This window comes from Saimiri boliviensis, chromosome 12, assembly GCF_048565385.1.
Source record: "Saimiri boliviensis isolate mSaiBol1 chromosome 12, mSaiBol1.pri, whole genome shotgun sequence".
Lineage (NCBI taxonomy): Eukaryota > Metazoa > Chordata > Mammalia > Primates > Cebidae > Saimiri > Saimiri boliviensis.
In genome coordinates this window covers 51,256,768-51,276,395 of record NC_133460.1, presented here as the reverse complement: position 1 = coordinate 51,276,395, position 19,628 = coordinate 51,256,768, and the positions used below count along the sequence as shown (strand labels likewise).

The 19,628-nt window shown below is 56.1% G+C and overlaps 1 protein-coding gene across 2 annotated transcripts in view; it reads left to right on the top strand.

The window, feature by feature from the left end:
- The first annotated feature begins 209 nt into the window (after positions 1-209).
- The window catches only part of SPOCK2 (SPARC (osteonectin), cwcv and kazal like domains proteoglycan 2), a 28,548-nt gene continuing 9,129 nt past the window's right edge, over positions 210-19,628 (top strand). The window contains exons 1-4 of one of the 2 annotated variants that reach the window (XM_010339278.3): positions 210-400; positions 15,987-16,032; positions 16,278-16,392; positions 18,090-18,204. In XM_010339278.3, the coding sequence (XP_010337580.1) occupies positions 212-400; positions 15,987-16,032; positions 16,278-16,392; positions 18,090-18,204 (465 nt within the window). In that variant the 5' untranslated portion in view covers positions 210-211. Of the gene's footprint in view, positions 401-14,013; positions 15,632-15,986; positions 16,033-16,277; positions 16,393-18,089; positions 18,205-19,628 lie in introns of those variants that run through there. The other variant, XM_074382364.1, reaches the window with a different exon arrangement.

Genomic DNA, 19,628 nt, shown 5'->3' with positions numbered 1-19,628 from the left:
CCTCTCCGCGGCCAGTGCTGGGCTTTTTCAGACAAGTGCATCTCCTAACCAGGTCACATTTCAGCCGCGACCCACTCTCCGCCAGTCACCGGAGGCAGACCGCGGGAGGAGGGTTGAGGACAGCCGTCTGCACTTCTCCAGCAGCAGGGTGGGAAGAAGGACATTAAAATACTGCAGAAGTCAGGACCCCCCAGGTCGAACCCGGACCACGATGTGCGCCCCGGGCTGCGGGCGGCTGGTGCTGCCGCTGCTATTCCTGGCCGCGGCAGCCCTGGCCGAAGGCGACGCCAAGGGGCTCAAGGAGGGTGAGACCCCTGGCAATTTCATGGAGGACGAGCAATGGCTGTCATCCATCTCGCAATACAGCGGCAAGATCAAGCACTGGAACCGCTTCCGAGACGTAAGTCCGCAGGGCCGCCAGGGCAGAGGCCCGGGGTTGCGGTTCGGGGAGGAAGCTCCGGGGTCTGCGAGAGCCGCTGCCAAACGTCGCAGTCCGAAGCTCCGCAGCCCGGCCAGCTAATTACCCGGAGAGTAAACAGCACGGTGGAGGGCACAGCCCAGCGCCCATCCCCTGTCCCTGCGGCTGGGGCCGGCGGCCCTGGGACCCCCAGCCCCATGAGCCCCAGCCCCACACCCGCCCGACGCTCCGGGGACAAGCGCTTCGGGGTCTCCCCTGCGGTCCGGGAGCGGGAAGGCGTACGGGGCGGGGGGCGGTATCCGGACTCCGGCTGCGGCTGGACCCCGACCCGCTCCCCCTCTCCCTTGTGCGAGCCGCCCCCGGGCCTGCCCCAGCCGCGGGAATGCTGCAGGCGGCACATACGGGGCACTGCAGCACCGGCAGGTCTGGGTGGGGCCGGCGGGGAGGGTGGCATCGGCTCGCGCGGTGCCCTCTGTTCCCACCGTGGGCTTTGCAGGAGAACAGCAGGGGACAGGAGCGTGGCCGGGGCTCTGGGTCGGGGGGTCCCAGCAACCCTTCTAGGCGAGATGGTGGAAGGCGTGTCCGTACGGGGCGCGGGTGGGGATGGGGGTGGGCAGCGACGAGGAGAAGATGCACCGGAGCCAGGGCTGGAGTGCCTGTGCAGAGGGGCGCTCGAGGACCCAGGCGGGTTTTCCCAGACCAACATTTCGGGGCGGGGGGAACCCAGCCTGGAGCGAGGGGAGCAGCTCGAAGCCGGAAGAAGGCACCCGACCCGGTGGGCTTGAGAAGCCGGGGAGAGCCCAGAAGCTGGGTCTGGGGCCCCCCCTCGGGCACCGCCCGAACCCCGGCGTAACCTTGAGCCAAACTCTGCGAGGTGGGGGTGGGGGGGTGCGGTTGCGGCACTTTGTTTACCGGCACCTGTGGATCAGAGGGGAAGTCGCAGGCGGCGGCCCGGCGGGGCCGGCTCCTTCCTCCCGGCCTGGCCGGGTTGGGGGCTAGGGAGGCAGGGGTGAAGCAGAGCGGGTGGAGGGTGTGGCTGGACCCCGAGAACGCAGCCGGTGCTGTGGGGGATGGGGCCGGATGCGCTAGAGGCGATTCCGGCTGCTCCTGGCGACCTGGTGCTCACCGCCGCCCTGACCCCAGAAAACCTCTTCTAGGACCCCAGTCCTTTCTCCTCCTTCCCCAGATTCCCTTGTCGGACCCACCCAGTACAACGCAGGCCACACCACGACCTCTCCCGTTTTCTCTTAAACTGTGTGCATCCACAAGTTCCTTGGAAATTTGTTTAAAACACACATGCTTCCTAGGCTATCCAGCCAAGTGATGGGAAGAGGCAGAGATTTGGCTCTTTTTGTCATCCTCAGACAAGTGACTGTTTCTCCCCAAAGTCAAACTGGCAGGTTGTAATTCACGGAGGAACAGCAGGAACCCCGGGCAGCCAGGTTTCTAGGCTGAGTGGCCGGGGCCCCCGATGGGCTGCTCATCTCCTCCTTCGCCCCACTTGCGACCCGTCCAGCCGCAGGAGCCTGGAGCCCCGCGAGAGCTTCCCGAGGCACCTGCAGGCCGGGCGCAGATGAGCCGCAGTCTCCTGCCGCTGCCTGGGAAGCAGCCCGGCCATAGCAGCGAGGGGGCGGCAGCAGGCTGGCCCATCCGGAATCCATGTGTCACTGGCCTAGGCCTCCCTCCGACTCGCTGGCTGTTTGATTTGCCAAAATGGGACCAGTGAAGGTCAGAGGGAAAAGAAATGCTTAATCAGAACAGGAAAGGTTTAAAAATAAAAGATTCCTCCCCACCTCCTTTCTTCCACCTGCTTCCAATAGCCAGCTCGGTGGGTAAGAATAAATGATTTACTGCTTGACCCCATGGCACTGGGCTGCCCACCTGTCTCCCTGTATTGGTGCCAACTACTTTCCCCTTCCTCCCATGCTCATCAGAAGAAAGGCACTACATTTGAAAGTCTTCAGGACTTACCCATATAAGATTCACTGGAAAGCTTTAGGGAGTGTGTTGATTTTGGTAGCCCCAGGCTTTTGTAGCAGATGTCCTCTAAAACCCCACTTAAGGTGGCCCTGGCTGCCAGCGGACAGGGTCAGGGAGAGAAGTAGGACAAAGAAGGCTGGGCAGGAGGGCCTGGCCCTGGGGATCTGTTGACAGCCTCTGCAGAAAGGCAGGAAGGAGGCTGCTAGCTCAGAGCCACTGCATTGCATAACTCTAGGGGTGTCACAATAGGAATGGTGCCCCCTGAAGTTGTGCAGTGCACAGACAGTACGCAGGGACCCCACTGGCACTAGAAACTCATCCCTCTTCTGCCAGAAGAAGCCCCTTCCCACCTGAGGGCTGAAGGCACCCTAACTGGGCCCAGTAGCAATGGGCTTTATATTTCCATCAGCCCAGCTCTTTGGAAAATATGCTCCTTGGTTCCTCAAAGGAGAGGTGGGAATTTTATTTGAACCCCTAAGCGGTTGCTAGGTTGAAATGGGACCTTGCTCATAATCAATCCCAAAATGGCACAGGGTCCCCCATTTGCCTGGTAGGGTGGAGGCAAGCAGGAGGAATGGGACACTCTTGGGGAACGGGATTGGGAGGGAAATGCATCAGTAAACAGTGTGGATGGAACTGGAAGGGGAAGATGAGGGAATTATGTTGAAAGTGTCAGGAGAAGGAAGAAGACCAAGAAAACTTGGGGAGTTGCTTCAGTTTGGAATTGGCCAGAGCTGGTTGAGAGGGAGTGCAGCTTAGCGTTTTCTCTGAGCACCAGGATTATAGGGAAGGCAGGATTTACCAGTTGAGTAATCCTCCCCTCCAGTGGGCTCAGGGCTCTCACAGCCTGTGCCTGGGTAGATCTCTTCTAATGCTGAGTGCCTGGCTGCCAGGGAGGAGGGGATTCCTGGCAGAGGAGGGGGAAGGTTGTGGACTCCACCTGGCTCTCTAGCCCACAGATCTAACTGTGCCCTGCCCTGGCAGTCCTGGGCTTTTCCAAGCCCTGCTCCCCGATGTTCCTACCTCCCAGTTCACTCCCTGCACAAGTGGGTGGAATTTAATGCAGGTCTTTGGAACAGGGCTAGGACCTTGAGGGATGGACACTTGGAGGTGACAGGCCCATTACACAGCATTCTTCAGGGCAGACTCCACAGAGCTTGGCTACAAAGAACCGACTGTTCTCTTCCTTCTTGGCTCTTCTCTACTTTGTACTCCACTTCCATGAAATTTTCATTATATTTATGAGTGTCTAGCACGGTGCTTGGCACTGGGAGGCTCACAGTTCATATAAGCTGAATCCCTGGTGCAGTGAGCATTCATGTCTGCCAATCCCTAGGGAAAGCACTTTAATTTGAGTGGTTTCTTGTGCCTCTCAACGACGTGGGAGATAGTTACTGTTTCTTTCCAGCCTACCATTTTATGGTTGTAGAAACTGAGGCACAGAGAAGTAACTTACCCCAAGGTCAAATAGCTAGTAAAAGGCAGAGCTCAGATTTGAATCCAAGTCATCTCACTCAATTTTGCTTTTCAGGGAATTCTAGGCCTTACCCTTAGCAAACGTGAGAAGGAAGGGTCTACCCCGGAGTATAAAGTCTAAGAACAAAGGCTCATGTCCTCTGAGTCTCCAAGGATGCCCCTGGTAGAAGTGGCACCTCTGAGGAAGGTAGACCAAAGTCCCCAGTGTCTCCAGCAGCCTGCCCATAGCCTGCTCCCCACCTGGCCTAGCAACCCTCCAGAGGCAGCTCTCCACCCAGGAGGGGCTGGGGTGCAGTGTGCTGGGACAGCTCTGGCCTGGGTGCAGGTTTGGGCTGTGCCGCTGACTGGCCCCAGGAAGCCGGACACATCACATAACCCCGCTGAGCTTTGGTTTCAGACTAGGGAACTGAAAAGGACTCGTAGGCCTGAAGGTACTTGTCAGAGGGCTGGAGAGCTTCCAGAGCAGGTACTATACTCCTCCCCCATGGAAAACCCACCAGATGGGTCCTCAGGACACCAGGACACCATGCCTGTCCCTGTGAGAAAGACATTACTGCACATGCACTCTTACTCATTCACTACAGATCTGAGCCCCTTGCATTCCAGGGACTTCATCAGGATCCTGGGGTCTGGTCCAGGGATATTACTACCTGCTGGCTACATATGAGTCTCATGTGTTTAGGAACACCAAGAAAGCAAGTCGCCACAAAGGGGCTCCCTCCTGACCACCCTTCCCTCCTTCCCACCCCACACACCTAAACTAGCGCGAATGTGGGGATGCGCTGCGCTGATTTCTGAGGGTGAGTGTGGGTGTGTGAGAAGAACCCAAAAGTGGGTCAGGATGGATTTCATAATTGGGGTTTGGGTCCTCTGCCAGATAAAATGACTAAAAAAAAAAAAAATACAACAACAACAACAACAGTTGGGGTTTAAGGACAGGAGGGTGGGCCTTTCCCTGGCTTCCCCTCTGCCCCGACTTCTAACTGGAGCAGGTGTCAGCAGAGTGAGGGGCTCTTGAACACCCAGCGAGATGCCAAGCCTTGTAAGAGAGGGAGAGAAGAGCCCTCTTTGCCTGGAGAGGCTGTTGTATGCTACTCCAGTCTTGCAGCAGCCTGAGCGCATAAGAAGCCAGCACCCTCCCCTCCCCTTCTCCAGGAGGTCAGAAGTCCTAGCACAGAAGAGCTCTGTCCTACCCTGAGCCCCAAGGGCCAGGGAGAGCACTCTGCTCATCTTCCCAGTGAGGGACAGAACTAGCTATGTGACCTTGGCACAGCCACTTCACCTTTCTGGGCCTTGATTTTCCTGGTGGTTTAATGGAGAGGTGAAACCAAATCATCTACAGAGGCTTTGGCATGCTGTGACTCCAGGAAGAGCCCGGCAGTGGCCTGGCCACCTAGAGGGATACCCTGCCTAGCCTATCACACCACCGCCACAGGCTGGGTGGGAAGTCTTTGGGTTCAAGGAAGAGATTTTCTTTTTCCTCTGGAGAAAGTATCTGTGACCACCAGATCAGGGGAGGGTCTAGATTAGCTGGAGACCAAGAAACCTGAGAAGTAGGGCCTTATGGCATCTTGGGGCAAGCACCAGGCTGGGACGCAGGTGCCGTCTGTCTTCGCGTGGGCTGCTGTAACAAGATACCAGAGATGGGGTGGCTTAAACAACACAGATATATTTTACCCTCACAGTTCTGGAGGCCGGGAAGTCCAAGATCAGGATGCTGGCAGACTCGGTGTCTGATGAGGGCCCTCTTCCTTGCTTAGTTTTCTTGTTATATCCTCACACGGCAGAGAAAGAGAGCGAGCTCTATGTAGCCTCTTTTTTTTTTTTTTTTTTGACAGGGTCTCACTCTGTCACCCAGGTTGGAGTGCAGTGATGCAATCTTGGCTCACTGCAACCGCCACCTCCTGGACTCAAGCGATCCTCCCACCTCTGCCTCCTGAGTAGCTGGGATCACAGGCACACACTACCATGCCTGGCTAATTTTTGTATTTTTTTTTTGTAGATGGGGGTGACTAAAAAAAAAATGTCACCAGGTCGCTCAGGCTGGTCTTGAACTCTTGGACTCAAGCAATCCACCTGCCTCTGCCTCCCAAAGTGCTAGAATTACAGACCTGAGCCACCGTGCCAGCCTCTAGATTCTTATATGGACCCTGGCCTCAACCCGAGGGCCCTACCCTGATGGCTTATCTAAACTGAATCAGCCCCCCAAGGCCCCGCCTCCTAACTGACTCCCTTTGGAGGTCAGGGTTTCAGTATATGGGTTTGGGGGGACACAAACGTGCAGCCCACAATGCCACCTCTGCATGTCTGCTTACAGGAGCAATGTGGGTCTTCCTAGGTTGTGGATGGGGAATGTATGCCCAGGCCTAGGCCTGGATACAGAGTTTAGATACCAGTGTGTCCAGCGTCAGTGTGCAGAGCCGGGCCGACTGTGGCTCTTGAAGTGCGTCAGCCTCTGACTGCCAAGGGCTTGGCCAGCATCCAGTTGCAGGTGTGGCTCCTTCCTTGGGGTTCCTGCAGGGTTTACTGGACATAACTCATTTGGCACAGGGTGGGAGCCACCTCCTAGCATCACTTACACTGCGGGCTGCATGTTCAGAGCCCTCCTGCTGTAATTTGTAATGTGTGTTTGTCACATTCCTCCCATCGTGAGCCTCTGGGGACAGGGGTTGGGAACAGACTGCCTCGTGTACCTTACCACCCCATCCCCAGAGCATTGCATGGGCGTTTTGCACACAGTAGGTGCTCAGTATAAATGTGTGGGCTGTGGCCTCTCCTCTCATCCAGACTTCTCCTCTCCAAGTTACTTGAGTTGTGGGTGCAAGTAAAGAGGGGCCGGGGCGCTGATCTGACCGTGCTGGTGATTTGGGGAGATCTCTTCCTGAACCCCAAAAGGTTGGGACAAACACAGCAACAACCTCAGCTCACTGAATTCCAATGATTCCTTTGGGGGATGAGGGAGTGAATGATAAAGTGAAGGACGACTGTCCCCGGGTCTCCCCGTTCTTCAGCCCTCCACGCCTGCCCCTGGCTGTACTGTCTCCCACTTTATCTGGTGGAGAGGGTGCTCTGAGCCTCTTCCCCACTCTCACACCTTCTTATGCCCACAGAGTGAGCTGCCACTATCAGACATGTGTGTGGTTGGCACAGGGCTCCTTCAGATAGAGAGCAGCTTCCATAGGGCAGGGCATCCTGCCCCCTCCTGCTCTCTTCCCCAACACCTGACAATCGGTCAAGGCTGCATTGAGGCCTGGCCGGTGTCTTATCTCTGCTTGGATGCAAACAGCTCTCTCCTTCCCTGACCCCTTGTTCCCTGACACAGGGCAGAGGATTCCAAGAGTCTGAAATCGTTCAGGCTCCTTTTCTGCTTACCTCCAAGTTCTCAGTTTGGGAGAACCGGGGGAGCAGAATCCTGGAGGCTCAGAAGCACTGAGCCCCACATTTCACAGGTGAAGAAACAGGCCCAGAGAAAGGGCAGGCACCTGCAACCCTGCCCCTCTTGTGGTCTGGGGCTCTTCCCCTGTACCATGCCTGTGTCTCAGCTCTAGCCCCGGGGTATCCTTCAGACCTCCCTGGGGCTTGAATTCTGACCCCCACTCCTATGTCCCAGAAGAGAAGCCAAGGTCCTGAGGCAGCTCAGAACACAGCTCCAAGCCCCCTTGCACCTCCCGCTGTTTTCTGCCCTTTATGGGCTTTTGGGGCCACTGCCTGGAGCGGAGACCAAGGACCAGGGTAGCCGCTGAGATACCACTGGACCAGCAGGGAAGTAAGGCCCCGGGCGCCAGCTGGGGTGTTGGTGCGGGCATACCTGAGCCCAGGCCTGGCTCCTGGCACGCAGGGAGTGGTGATAAGCACATTCTTGCCTTCCAAGGAAATTCCTCTGAGGGCAGAGGAGGTGGGAGGCCGGAGTCTTCTAGATGCCTGTCTTCTTCTGTTTGTCCAGGCCTAACACAGCCTCAGCCGCTCCCTCTGAGACAGGCGCAAGAATTTAATGACTGGCCCCTCTGCCCCCCACCCCCTCGCAGGGACACTGCCTCCCCAAGTGCCCTCTCCTGGCGTGTGATGGGGTGTTAATCCTCAGCGCAGGAGGATCCCAGGTGTCCCCACTGGACCCCGGCTCGCTCTTTTCTCGGTCCCTCTCTCTCTGTGCCCCCATGGCTATTTCCAGGGAGGGCAAGAGGAGGCCACAGAGGCGACTTTCTCCCCAGTCCTGGGCATTCTTCGGTGGACTGGGCTCCATCACAGTCTCCCTTGCCTGAGGAATGAGGCCAAAAGAATGGCAGGTACAGGGCCTCTCAGAGGCTGAGCAAGGCCTGGCCCACTTCCATTTTTAGAGATTCTTGATCTATTAAAAAATGAAGAAATGCAGTAACAGGGTTACAGAAGTTGTGGTGTGTTCAGTCCTCTGATGACAGTCTTCCTTCCATCCTGTCACCGTGCCTCTGGCTGTGTGTCCTCAAGTGGAGACAATGGCAGATGTCTATACTGAGGCCCCTCGTAACCCTGAGACCCTACATCACCTCTGCCCATCCCTGCCCCTGGGATCCCCGGGTTTGTGCTAAAGAACCCAGGGTTCAGGCGTCCTGTCTTGTGTCTTTTGAAAGTACAGAGCAAAAAAAAAAAAAAAAAAAAAAAAAAAAAAAAAAAAAAAAAAAAAAAAAGAAAGTACAGAGCTTCACAGTTTACAAAGTGCTCCTGCAGGCATGACTGTCTGGGTTTGTCTGCAGCTCAGAGGGAAAGGCAAGGGGGTCAATCTTATTTTTATTATTATTTTTATTTTTTTGAGATAGAGTCTCATTCTGCTGCCAGGCTGGAGTGCAGTGGTGTGATCTCAGCTCACTGCAACCTCTGCCTCCTGGGTTCACGAGATTCTCCTGCCACAGCCTCCTGAGTAACTGGGACTACAGGTGCGCACCACCATGTCCAGCTAATTTTTGTATTTTTAGTAGAGACGGGGTTTCACCATGTTGGCCAGGATGGTCTCGATCTCTTGGCCTCGTGATCCGCCCACCTCAGCCTCCCAAAGTGCTGGGATTACAGGCGTGAGCCACCGCGCCCGGCTGGGGTCATCCTTATTTTACAGACAAGGAAGCCAGTCCAGCAAGGGAAGTGACTCACTTGCTGGCAGTCAGTGGCAAGGGCAAGCAGGAGCCCAGGCCCCTGAGTCCTTGGTGGTGAGAGGTGTCGGGGGTGAGAGCTTCCTGTCACACTGTGCTGCAAAGAAGCAGGTGGATCTTGACTCCATAAGCCAGGGTCTGGAGGGCTGCTCTTCTTTGCTGATTCCCTGCAGGGTCCCAAGCTTTCCACCAGATGGAGAAGCTGGGAGAGATTGGGTTAATTCAAGCTGTGAAGTGAGCGGGTGATTTGGGTGCTAATTAAAATGACGGGAAGTAAACAGCACTTGGAGACACCCAGCATGTGCCCCCTAAGCCCGACTAGGCCTGCGCACTCTCTGCCGTCTCCCCCAGCCTGGTGCAGTGGGCACCGTCTCCATGGTAACTGAGCTGAGCAGCAGAGATCAAAGCTGGAGATGGGTTAGCTCCAAACCAGCCAAACCAGGGGTCGTGTGAAGGGGTTTCTGAAAAGCGCCTGGAGATTGGGGTCTGCCAGGTGTCTTCCCCTTTCACCACCAGACCCTCCTCTCCTGGCTGCAAAACTCCCTGCCTAGGGCTTGAAGCAGAGCTGGTGTGGTAGGAGAAACCGCCCGTGGGCAGTTGGACCTCCTGGGACCCACCCCTGGCCTAGGACTCTTCATCAGCCAACATTTGTGGAGTGCTGGTTAGGGGCACGGATTCTGGAATCACAATTCAGGGTGCAACACTCTTTTCCTGTGCAATTGCTGTGTGACCCTGCATAAGTAGCTTAACCTCTCTGTGTCTCAATTTTATCAGCTGAGACATGGGGATAATAATAGCAATGTTCTCTTAGAACTGTTGTGAAGAGGAAACAAGCCGATGAATGTACAGTGCTTAGCATAACGCTTGCCACGTGGTAATTGCTGCAAAGATGTCAGCCATTGTTAGAAGTGTATTACTAGGTGCTAGATGCCGAGAACTTTACATGGTCTCTGCCTTCAAGGAACTGGCCATCTAATTAGGGCAGAGTGAAGCAGAGGTGACATTGCCTGTTGTCACTGAAGCAATGGTAGATTTTGTGAGGCGCAGCTGGCCCGAAGGTTGAGTGGGGCTTGGGAAGATGACGGCTGAGCTGGGTTGGGGAGATGAGTAGAAATTCTGGGGCTGATGTGAACTCGCATTCCAGAGAGAGAAGGCTGTGCTGTGGTCTAGCCATGCTGAAACTGTGCAGGAAGAACGGAGCTGGGGGAGCCGGGGAGAGAGCAAGAGAAGATGGAATTTCTTCTGTAAGTGACAGGGAACCCCTGAAGGGCTTTCAAAATATACTACTGGTTATAGTTTTTATTATTTTACAAATTTGTTTTTTTATTATTTATATTTATCATGATTATGATTTTTTTTTTTTTTTTTGCTTCATTACAAAGTAATATATGTTCATTGCAGACATTTTGGGGAAAGTTAGGGAAAAGCAGACAGATGCCAGCACGCTCTGAATTCCTACCCGGCAGAGGTAATGACTGTGAACGTTTTGGTATACATCCTTTTCACCTACTCACTTTTGTCTCCAGAATTAGACCAAACTGTATATTTAGTCACGGGTTTCAAGGGGGAGAGGCCGGGTCAGAATTCTGTTCTGGAAGGCTCTGGGTGGCCACAGCCGTGTGGAAGGTGGTGGGAGGAGGGAGACCCGTAGGAGCCGCTGCAGTCATTTGATTGGGGCTGTCTGGGCCAGTGGGTGTAGGGCAGGGAGGGCAGGTGAGAGGGATTTGGGAGGGGAAGGGGCAGGACAGTATTTGGTTGTCCAGGGTGGCATGGTGTGCGTGCCGCAGGAACAGGCCTGGAACTGGGAGCAGGAGCCTGGGTTCTCCTGGGGCCAGCCTGTTCCTCGGTGCACCTTGTATTGCTTTGTGTGAGGCACCTCGGAGGGAGGAAGAACAGCTGCTCTTTTTCATCCCAGAGGCCCCATGTTTGGGGTGAAGACACCCAAGAACATAAGCAAATTATTAGACGTAAGTGCAGAGCGGGAGGGGCCTGAGGCCTGGCGGCTGGCCCCTAAACTGCCTGCCTAGAGCCAGCGCAGAAGCGTGGCCCGAGCCAGGTCCCATCCATGGGATTCCAGCGGTCTCAGGTACCATGTGAGACACTGGAAGGTGTAAAGAGCTCCTCTGGGCAGGGCTTGGTGGCTTATGCCTGTAACCCCAGTGCTTTGGGAGGCTGAGGCAGGAGGATCGTTTGAGCCTAGGAGTTTGAGATCAGCCTGGGCAGCATATTGAGACCCTATCTCTATGAGAAAAAATACAATGACAAAAATTAGACAGGCATGCATGGTGGCACAGGCCTGTGGTCCCAGGTACTTGGAGGGCTGAAGCGGGAGGATTGTTTTTACCGGGGAGTTCGAAGCTACAGTGTTGTGATTGACCCACTTTACTCCTGCCTGGGTGACAGAGCAAGACCTTGTCTCAATAAAATAAAAATAAAGAGCTCCTCTGCTGATTCGAAGGTACAGTCATCACTGAGGTCCCCATGGAACAGCAGGGAAGTGACTTGTCTGAGGACATGCCATGGGCGAGGCTGAAAGTGGACGGCGTGGTCCCATGCCTCTCCTGTGTCCTCTCTCTGCCTCCCCCTCCTCGGTGCAGACGCTGGTCTTCTCTTGAGGAGAGAGACCCTAACATATGTGGGGTGGCGGGTGCGGAACCCTGGCTCAGCTCCTCTTCTGTCTTGTGATCTTCGGCCAGGTGCTCTATCTCTCTGAGCCTTTGTTTTCTCCTTTCTTCTGGTGTTGATCCTGTGGGCTCTGCCTACTTCACAGGACTGTGAGGATAAAAGGCAGAGCCAGCCAAATTCCTGGCGAGAACTTACTCTAAAAGCACCACGCAGGCCGGGCGCAGTGGCTCATGCCTGTAATCCCAGCTCTGGGGGAGGCTGAGGCAGAAGGATTGCCTGAGCCCAGGAGTTCAAGACCAGCCTTGGCAACATGGCAAAACCCCGTCTCTATTAATTTTTTTTTTAAATTAAAAGCTTACTCATAGATAGATAAATAGATAGACAGATGATAGATAGATAGATAGATAAGCATACATAAGCACCAGGCAATATAAGCCATGAGCTCTTCCAAATCCCCATTTTCCAGGTGAGGTGGGCAGCAGAGCCACCTGCCACCACTCTCAGGCGTAGACCGAAGCCTCTGTTTCCTGAGAAGCCCCAGGTGCCCTGATCAGACGGTTTCTCACAACTACTAATGAGCCCACTGGGGTGCCATAAATAGATGCCCACCATCCACCGCTACACTGAAAGGCATCATTTGCACTTGCCAACAAACACCTCTTTTTCAGCTTAAAGGTGGTGGCAGCCCACACCTGGCCTCAGGGGCCCCTCAGTGCGTCCCTGGGCTTTGCCCTCAGAGTGGCCACTCCCAAGCTGCCCGCAGGACTTCCTTGTCACTCCTCCCCCCAAATCCCCCCAGAGGACTCTCTTCGAATCCCCTCTGGTCTCTGCTCTCCCTGTGGTGGCCCTTCCCTCTCCACTTTTTCCCTATTCCTCATGTGGCATCTCTGTCCCCCATTTTCCCCACCCTCAGCCCGGGGTCTCTTCTCCATCATAGCAGCTTTGGTTTATCGAGTGCTTCCTGGACCGCAGGCACCCCACCGGTGCCATCTGGTTTAATCTCTGAGTAGTCCTGGGAGATAGGAGCTGAGCCCCTCGACGTCAGGGTGCTTGCCCAAGGAGTCCCTGTCAGGGGAAGCCTGGGGATCTGCAGGACTCCAGGGTCCTGTTCTCCTCGTTCCTCTATGGCTGGCTGCCTTTGCTCTTCTGGGAGTGGGGGTCCTGGAATCCAGATCGACTGGGGCCCCCTCATCCCACCTGCCCAGCCTGGCCACAGCAGAGGTCAAGAGCCGAGGCCAGAACCTGGGGCAACACTTTGCACAGAAGGGGCTCCCTCCCTGCCAGCTGAGTCAGGAGGGGAATGGGGGACGCGGAGCTGCTGGGGAAAGCCCCTTTCTTAGAACTTCCACCCCACCCCCACTTTCCCCCAAATTTCTAATCCGAACTTCTTGGTCTTGACCTCTGAGAATCCACCGTGTAGAGTCCCAGAGATTCCGCTCACGGCCTGATTGGAGGTTAAGGCAACAGGGTTGGGCCAGAAGGTGGGGGTGAGCTGGTGCCGGGGACGTCAGATGATGCTCAGGGGCCGGAGGCACCTTCCCTACTCCCGCTCTGGTGCAGGTGGGTTATGGGCACACAGATCTTGTTGGTTGAGGGCAGGTGGCTCATACCTCCCTCCCAGAACCCAGCCATTCCCCGTCACCTGCACAGCCTTGTCCCCACCCCTGCCCCAGGGGATGATGGGTACAGATGGGAAGACCCCTGCTGATGGAGGCCAGTTGCCACTTTTGCCCCAACCCTTGTCACCGTGGTTTCAGCAACTGCGCCTCTCTCGGCCTCTCTCCATTTCCTGTGGGGTGGACCCCCAGCAGAGGACTCCTCCACGAGGCAGAGTTCTGGAGAAGGCTTTGTTGGTTAAAGCAAACGAGGGAAGTGGGGCCTGCAGCCTCCCAGAAGCTTGCCTGGGGCTCAGGAGTGCTCAGGTCAAGCCTGAGGGATGGGGTGGGTGCTGGGCCCGGTGCCCCGCAGGCTCCCAGGAAGCACCCCTGCAGCCTTCCTCTGTCAGCTCCTGGGCGCAGGGGCTTCCGGACTCTTGGCTACTGGGTCAGGTCCGTGTGGGCCAGGTGTGGGCCCAGCAGAGGGGTGGGGAAGAGGCTCAATGAGAGAGACAGAGGAGAGGACGACACAGAGACACACAGGGGGATGCATGTGAAAGCAAGAGGAAGAGGGAGAGCGGGAGAGCGGCCTGGGCCCTCGCAGGAGCACTCTGCAGTCCTCCCCCCCTCCCCTCCTTCCCGCGCATCCTGCTGCCTCCCTCTCTCACTTCGGAAGAGGCAGGAAGGCCAGCCTGAGGAGGGTCCTCCAGGGTGAAAGTGGAGGCCGCTCATGGAGTAGGTTTTGTTATCTCGCTTCTGGGTAAAAACTGCGTCCCCCATTCCCCTCTGACACCGGGTGAACTGCCTTCATGTCCTTGTTTTCCTACGATCGCTCCACACGTGTGTGCGTGTGACCACCTGCGCATCAGCGAGGATGTGCATACACGCGAGCAGGCGCCTGCGCAAACACACGCTGCATGACACAGACCTGTGAGAGCGCAGGGGTGCTCCTGCGTCTGCACACATCACACACAGGCGCTCAGGTCTGTGCCTGTGCACACCGCATCTTTCTTGGTGGCGATGCCAACTGCTTGCTCGGGTCTGGCCCCTTCTGGCCTTTGTCCAGGAGGCCCCACCCTGCCTGCTCTGACACTTGCCAGCTTCCAGGGGAGGCGTCAGAAGCCTGAAGGCCTTGAGGTTTCAAAGCCCGTTAGCTACCCTGTGTGCCCACTCCTGCGTGCATGTGGGTGCCCTTTGGTGCCATGGCCCCATGCCCTCCTCCCCCAGACCTGACAGCTCTGCTCACCCGCACCCCACAGTGTGACCTCTGCACATCTCTGCTCCCTTGGGCTGGGGCAGAACTCAGGATGAAGGGGGCAGCTGCAGGTGGCTTCTCATGTCCTGCTCCCCCCGCTCCCCCCCACTCCCCCTGCTCCCAGACCCCCTCCTGGAGCCCTGCACGGAGGAAGGGGGCAGCTGGTCCTTGGCACTGCCAGCCTCCAGGCCTGGGAAGCCCCCTCCTTGCCTGCCTGGCAGAGCTTCCACCAAGAGTATCCTGGGACTGTTTGGTGTTTTTTAGCAACTGTCTCTACCCCACAGAGGAAAGGGAGGAAGCCACATAAGCTGAGTTTTCATGCCAGGGAGCTGGGCTGGGTGGGGGCGCTCTGCCTCTGGCCACAAGAGGCCCCTGCAGCCGGAGCTGGGTGAGAAGCTCTCCTTGTGCCTTAGGCCTGGGAGAGTGTGTTGCAGCGAGACGGGAGGTCTGTGCGGGGCGTTGGGAGACCTGGGTTCTGTGACGGAAGGACCCGGGTCAGGTCATGTCCTGTCTCTGAGCTTTCTCCTGCACAAAGAGGGGGCTGGACCAGGTGACCTCCTAGGACCCTTTCGGGTCCTCTGCCTCTGAGGATTTGAAGCTGAACCGTGATAACCTGGGAAGCCTCACACAGGCGTGGCCTCCCCGCTCACGTAACGCTCCAGCTGAGCGCTGCAGAGAAGTCCGACTTTGGGCAAAAGCCGTCCCTTTGCAGCCTTCATGAGAGACCTTCCTCCCGCCTCACTCACAGGGTGGGCAGAGGGCAGGAGACAGACAGGGCACTGTTTCTCATGCAGTTTCCGGGACACCCAGGGCACAGGTGTGAGAAGCACTGTTCCGGGCAGTGAGGGACCCTCGGACCTCTGTCCTGGTGGTGGGACTGGGGTTGGGCAGGATATGGAGTGGGGGGTGCCCCACCCTCTCAAAGCCACGGGCCCCTACTACTCCTGAGGCCAGCTTTAAGCTCTCTGTGGTGAAGACATAGAATACTGGCCTCTTACTGGGGTTCCTGAGGGTCAGAGGGTCAGAGGACCACACCCATGGCCACATGATGAGGCAGAGGACCCCAGGAACGCTAGAGGGCCTCACACGGACATCCCCATCTCTCTCCCTTTCTCCCTCTGTTTCCCATGGCCTGCCGCTGTTCCCTGATCTCCAGGAAGTGGAGGTGAGTACTGCCCGGGGCCCTGCTCTGTGTGGTCTCTGCAGAGCGCACCCCTCCCCTCCTGTCCCTCCATACCCTTACTCTGACTTGCCTTCCCTCCTAGCCTCCGGTGCAGCATGGGGGCAGTAAGAAGCTCATAGGAGAGGCTGGAAAGGGTTCTGGACATGGGTTTACAGGGATAGAGATGTGGGGGAGGCAGCTGGCATGGCCTGGGTGGGCAGGGGTCAGCCACCAGGATGACGGCCGCTGGCACATGGCATCACCAGCCCAGGCCTCGCCTCTCCTTGGCCTAGCAGTTGAAGCTCTGGGATGTGGATCTGAGCCCTTCCCTTCTCCCTTGTCCCTCTCTGTCCTCTAGGACGACTACATCAAGAGCTGGGAGGACAATCAGCAAGGAGATGAAGGTAACATGACCCTCCCAGGTGGGGAAGGTGATGGACACATGTGAAGACTTGAGACCTGAGGGCAAGCCCTGACCCCACTTGGGGGGCTCCTTGAGCAGCCAGGCCCCAGTAGGGATGGGACTTCTGGGCTCAGGAGCTCTGGTTATCAAGGCCTGCTGGAGGGAGAGGCCATTCAGCTCAGAAGTGGGGCTGGAGGTTCCTGGGTTCTCCCAGGTGACCTGTGTCCTGACCCTGTGTCCCTGCAGCCCTGGACACCACCAAGGACCCCTGCCAGAAGGTGAAGTGCAGCCGCCACAAGGTGTGCATCGCCCAGGGCTACCAGCGGGCCATGTGCATCAGTCGCAAGAAGCTGGAGCACAGGTGAGGGGCTTGAGTTGGTGGGAGCCCTGGAGAGGGTGTGTTCAAAGAGCAAGGGCACAACTGACCTTTTCTCTATGAACTAGTTATCTACTGCTGTGAAATAAATTTAAAAACTTAGTGCTTAAAACAGCAAGTATATATTACCTCACATCATTTCTGAGGGTCAGAATCCAGAAGTGGTTCTCTTAGATGGTTCTGGCTCAGGGTCTGTTATGAGGTTATAATCAAGGTGCTGGCTGGGGCCGTTTCTTCTGAAAACCTGTCAGGGGCTAGAGGATCCACTTCTATGCTCACTCTTATGCTGTTGGTGAGAGGCCTTAGTTTCTGGTCATGTGGACCCCTCCATAGGGATGCTTGAGTATCCTCACAACATGGCGGCCGCCTTCACCTAAAGTAAGTCATCCAAGAGAAGAGTGAGGAGAAAGCCACACCATGAGAACAATTACCAAACACTGTAGGGCCCAGGGAAAGTCACATCTCCTTTTTGGGCCTTGAGGTAGTATCTCTAAGACAAACAGGTTAGGCCAGATAATTTGACGTTCCTTTGAGCTCTGACATGCAGTGACTTCATGAACTATTTAAGGTGGTAGCTTGTGAGGGGTTGTAGCTTGCAGAGGAGAAAGGAGTGAGGGACATTTAAGGAAGCCTTAGCTCTGGCTGGGTGTGGTGGCTTCCACCTGTAATCCCAGCACTTTGGGAGGCCGAGGTGGGTGGATCACCTGAGGTCAGTTCGAGACCAGCCTGACCAATATGGTGAAAGCCCATCTCTACTAAAAATACAAAATTAGCTGGGCATGGTGGCCTGAGCCTGTAGTCCCAGCTACTTGGGAGGCTGAGACAGGAGACTTGCTTGAACCTGGGAGGTGGAGGTTTCAGTGGGCCAAGATCACACCACTGCACTCCAGCCTGGGTGACAGAGTGAGATTCCATCTCAAAAAAGAAAAAAAGGAGGCCTTACCTCCAGCCCAAGAACAAGACTCTGTCTGGCTCCAAGACTCTGGAAAAAGTTCCAGTTCCCTCCTTTCTCTCCTGAATCACAGAAGATGAGAGATGGGGTTGCAGTCTTAAAAGCCTGTGGGGGCTTGGCCAGTGATGGAAGGCATAAAGAATGCTTGATCACAGGCCGCTCTGTGGAGCACAGGCCTGGTGGAAAGCGGGCAGCTGTTTCTCGGCCCTGGCCCACTACAGCTGTGCGGGAATGTGGGTCCAGGACTCCCACATCTTCCGTTTTGCAAAGATGGGCCAGAAATCCAGGTATTGATATGAACTTTCCCATTTGGTAAATGTTAGTGAATAAATAACTCAATTAAAAAAAAAAAACAAAAACCCTTGCTGGCCAAATATGGCCCAGGGGTCATCAGTTTGCACCCTCAGCTTTAGGCCGACCCCTTAAGTCAAATGCAACTCCCTTTTACCTCTGGCGGTCAGCCCTAGAGTTGCTACCTGAAGGCCCCACGGGACTCAGTGGCCCCTGGAAGAGGGGAAACTGGGGAATTTGTGCCCTGCCCAGTTGGTTCCACCCTTCTGAGCTGGAGGAGGGTCTGGCAGGGGTGTGGGGAGGGTGGGCAGGGGCAGGGAGAGCTGATCTGCTGGAGACCGCTGCCGCCTTCCTGTTGGAACAGGTCTCAGCCCTCCCTTCCCCTGCTCCTTCCTCATTTTCACATCCTCCCCGGTGTGCCCCCCACCCTCTCATGTAGGATCAAGCAGCCCACCGTGAAACTCCATGGAAACAAAGACTCCATCTGCAAGCCCTGCCACATGGCCCAGCTTGCCTCCGTCTGCGGCTCAGATGGCCACACTTACAGCTCTGTGGTGAGGAGCCCTGGCCCCAGGTAGGGTGGGGGATGGGGTCACCCCAGGCCACAGGAAGCAGAGAGGACAACCCAGCTGGGGCCTCCCCAGGGGTTTCCAGGACTGACGTGGGGCCAGATGGCAAGGTCAGCGTGTGCAATGCAGCCAGACATACTAGGGCCACCTGCAGCCCTGGCTGGGGCTACCTGAGAGTTGGAGCCAGACCCTGTCTGTCCCTGATCTCGGACAGGTGCAGGTAGGGAGTGGGGCCTGGAGGAGACACTATGGACTGCGGACTGGTAACCACAAGTCAAAGGAGCTGAAGGAAGGCCTCAGCCAAGTGTGGAGGGCTGTGGAAGGAGCTCTGGTGTCCAGTTAAGGGGTGAAGAAAGGAGGATGTCCACTGGGTGGCGCCAGTGCTCACCGGCGAGCAGAGGCTTTCTGGGGCAGCAGGAAATGATCCTCCGTAAGGAGGTGATGGAAGAAGGAACTGACTAGGAGAATGAATTTGCACCTTATGGATTTTTGTGAGGATTTCAGGATACAGTATTTGTGAAAACATTTAAAACATTTTAGGCTGGTCATGGTGGCTCACACCTGTAATCCCAGCACTTTGGGAGGCTAAGACGGGTGGATTGCTTGAGTCCAGGAGTTTGAGACCAGCCTGGACAACAGAGTGAGTCCCTGTCTTTACAAAAGAATACAAAAATGAGTGGGGTGCAGTGGTGCATGCCTGTGATTCCAGCTATTTGGGAGGCTGAGGTGGAGGCCAGGAGTTGGAGGCTGCGGTGATCTGTAATTGCACCACTGCACTCCAGCCTGGGCAACAGAGCGAGACCTTGTCTCAAAGAAAACAAAAGTACCATAGAAATGCAGGTGCCGATGATGAATGTTTTTACTGGCAACAAGAAATCGGGAATTGCTGGATTTGGGAACGGCACTGGCAGCTGACTTGGGGTGGGTGCCAGGGCCGAGGGGCCTTCTTGGAGTGAGATGTAGATTTCAGTCACCCACTGTGGTGATGATTGACATTGCTTGGGGATGAGGTCACCCAGGGAGAAGAAAGGGAGGAGAGGGAGAGAATGAGCAAGAGGCCAGAGCAGAGGCTGCATTTAGGAGGTGGGAGGGGTACAGAGGAGGTAGCAGAGCTGGCAAAGGGGAGGAGGGAAGTGGGGGAGTGTTCTGCGACCCAAGGCCAGGGCGAGGTCTGGCCAGGACGCTGCAGTACGATCTGTCCCGGGGTTCACGCCGTCCTGTGGGGAAGCGGAGGTCAGCAGGAAGTCTGATTTTTCATCCCAGCCTGTGGCCTTGGGCAAGTCACTGGCTCTCTCTGTGCCTTGCTGTTCTCTGCTGAGCAGGAGAAACCTAAGCCTCCCCAGTGAGATAATGTTGTCGAGTGCTGTGATGACCCGCTTCACATTAGCAACCACCCCATGAGGAGAAAG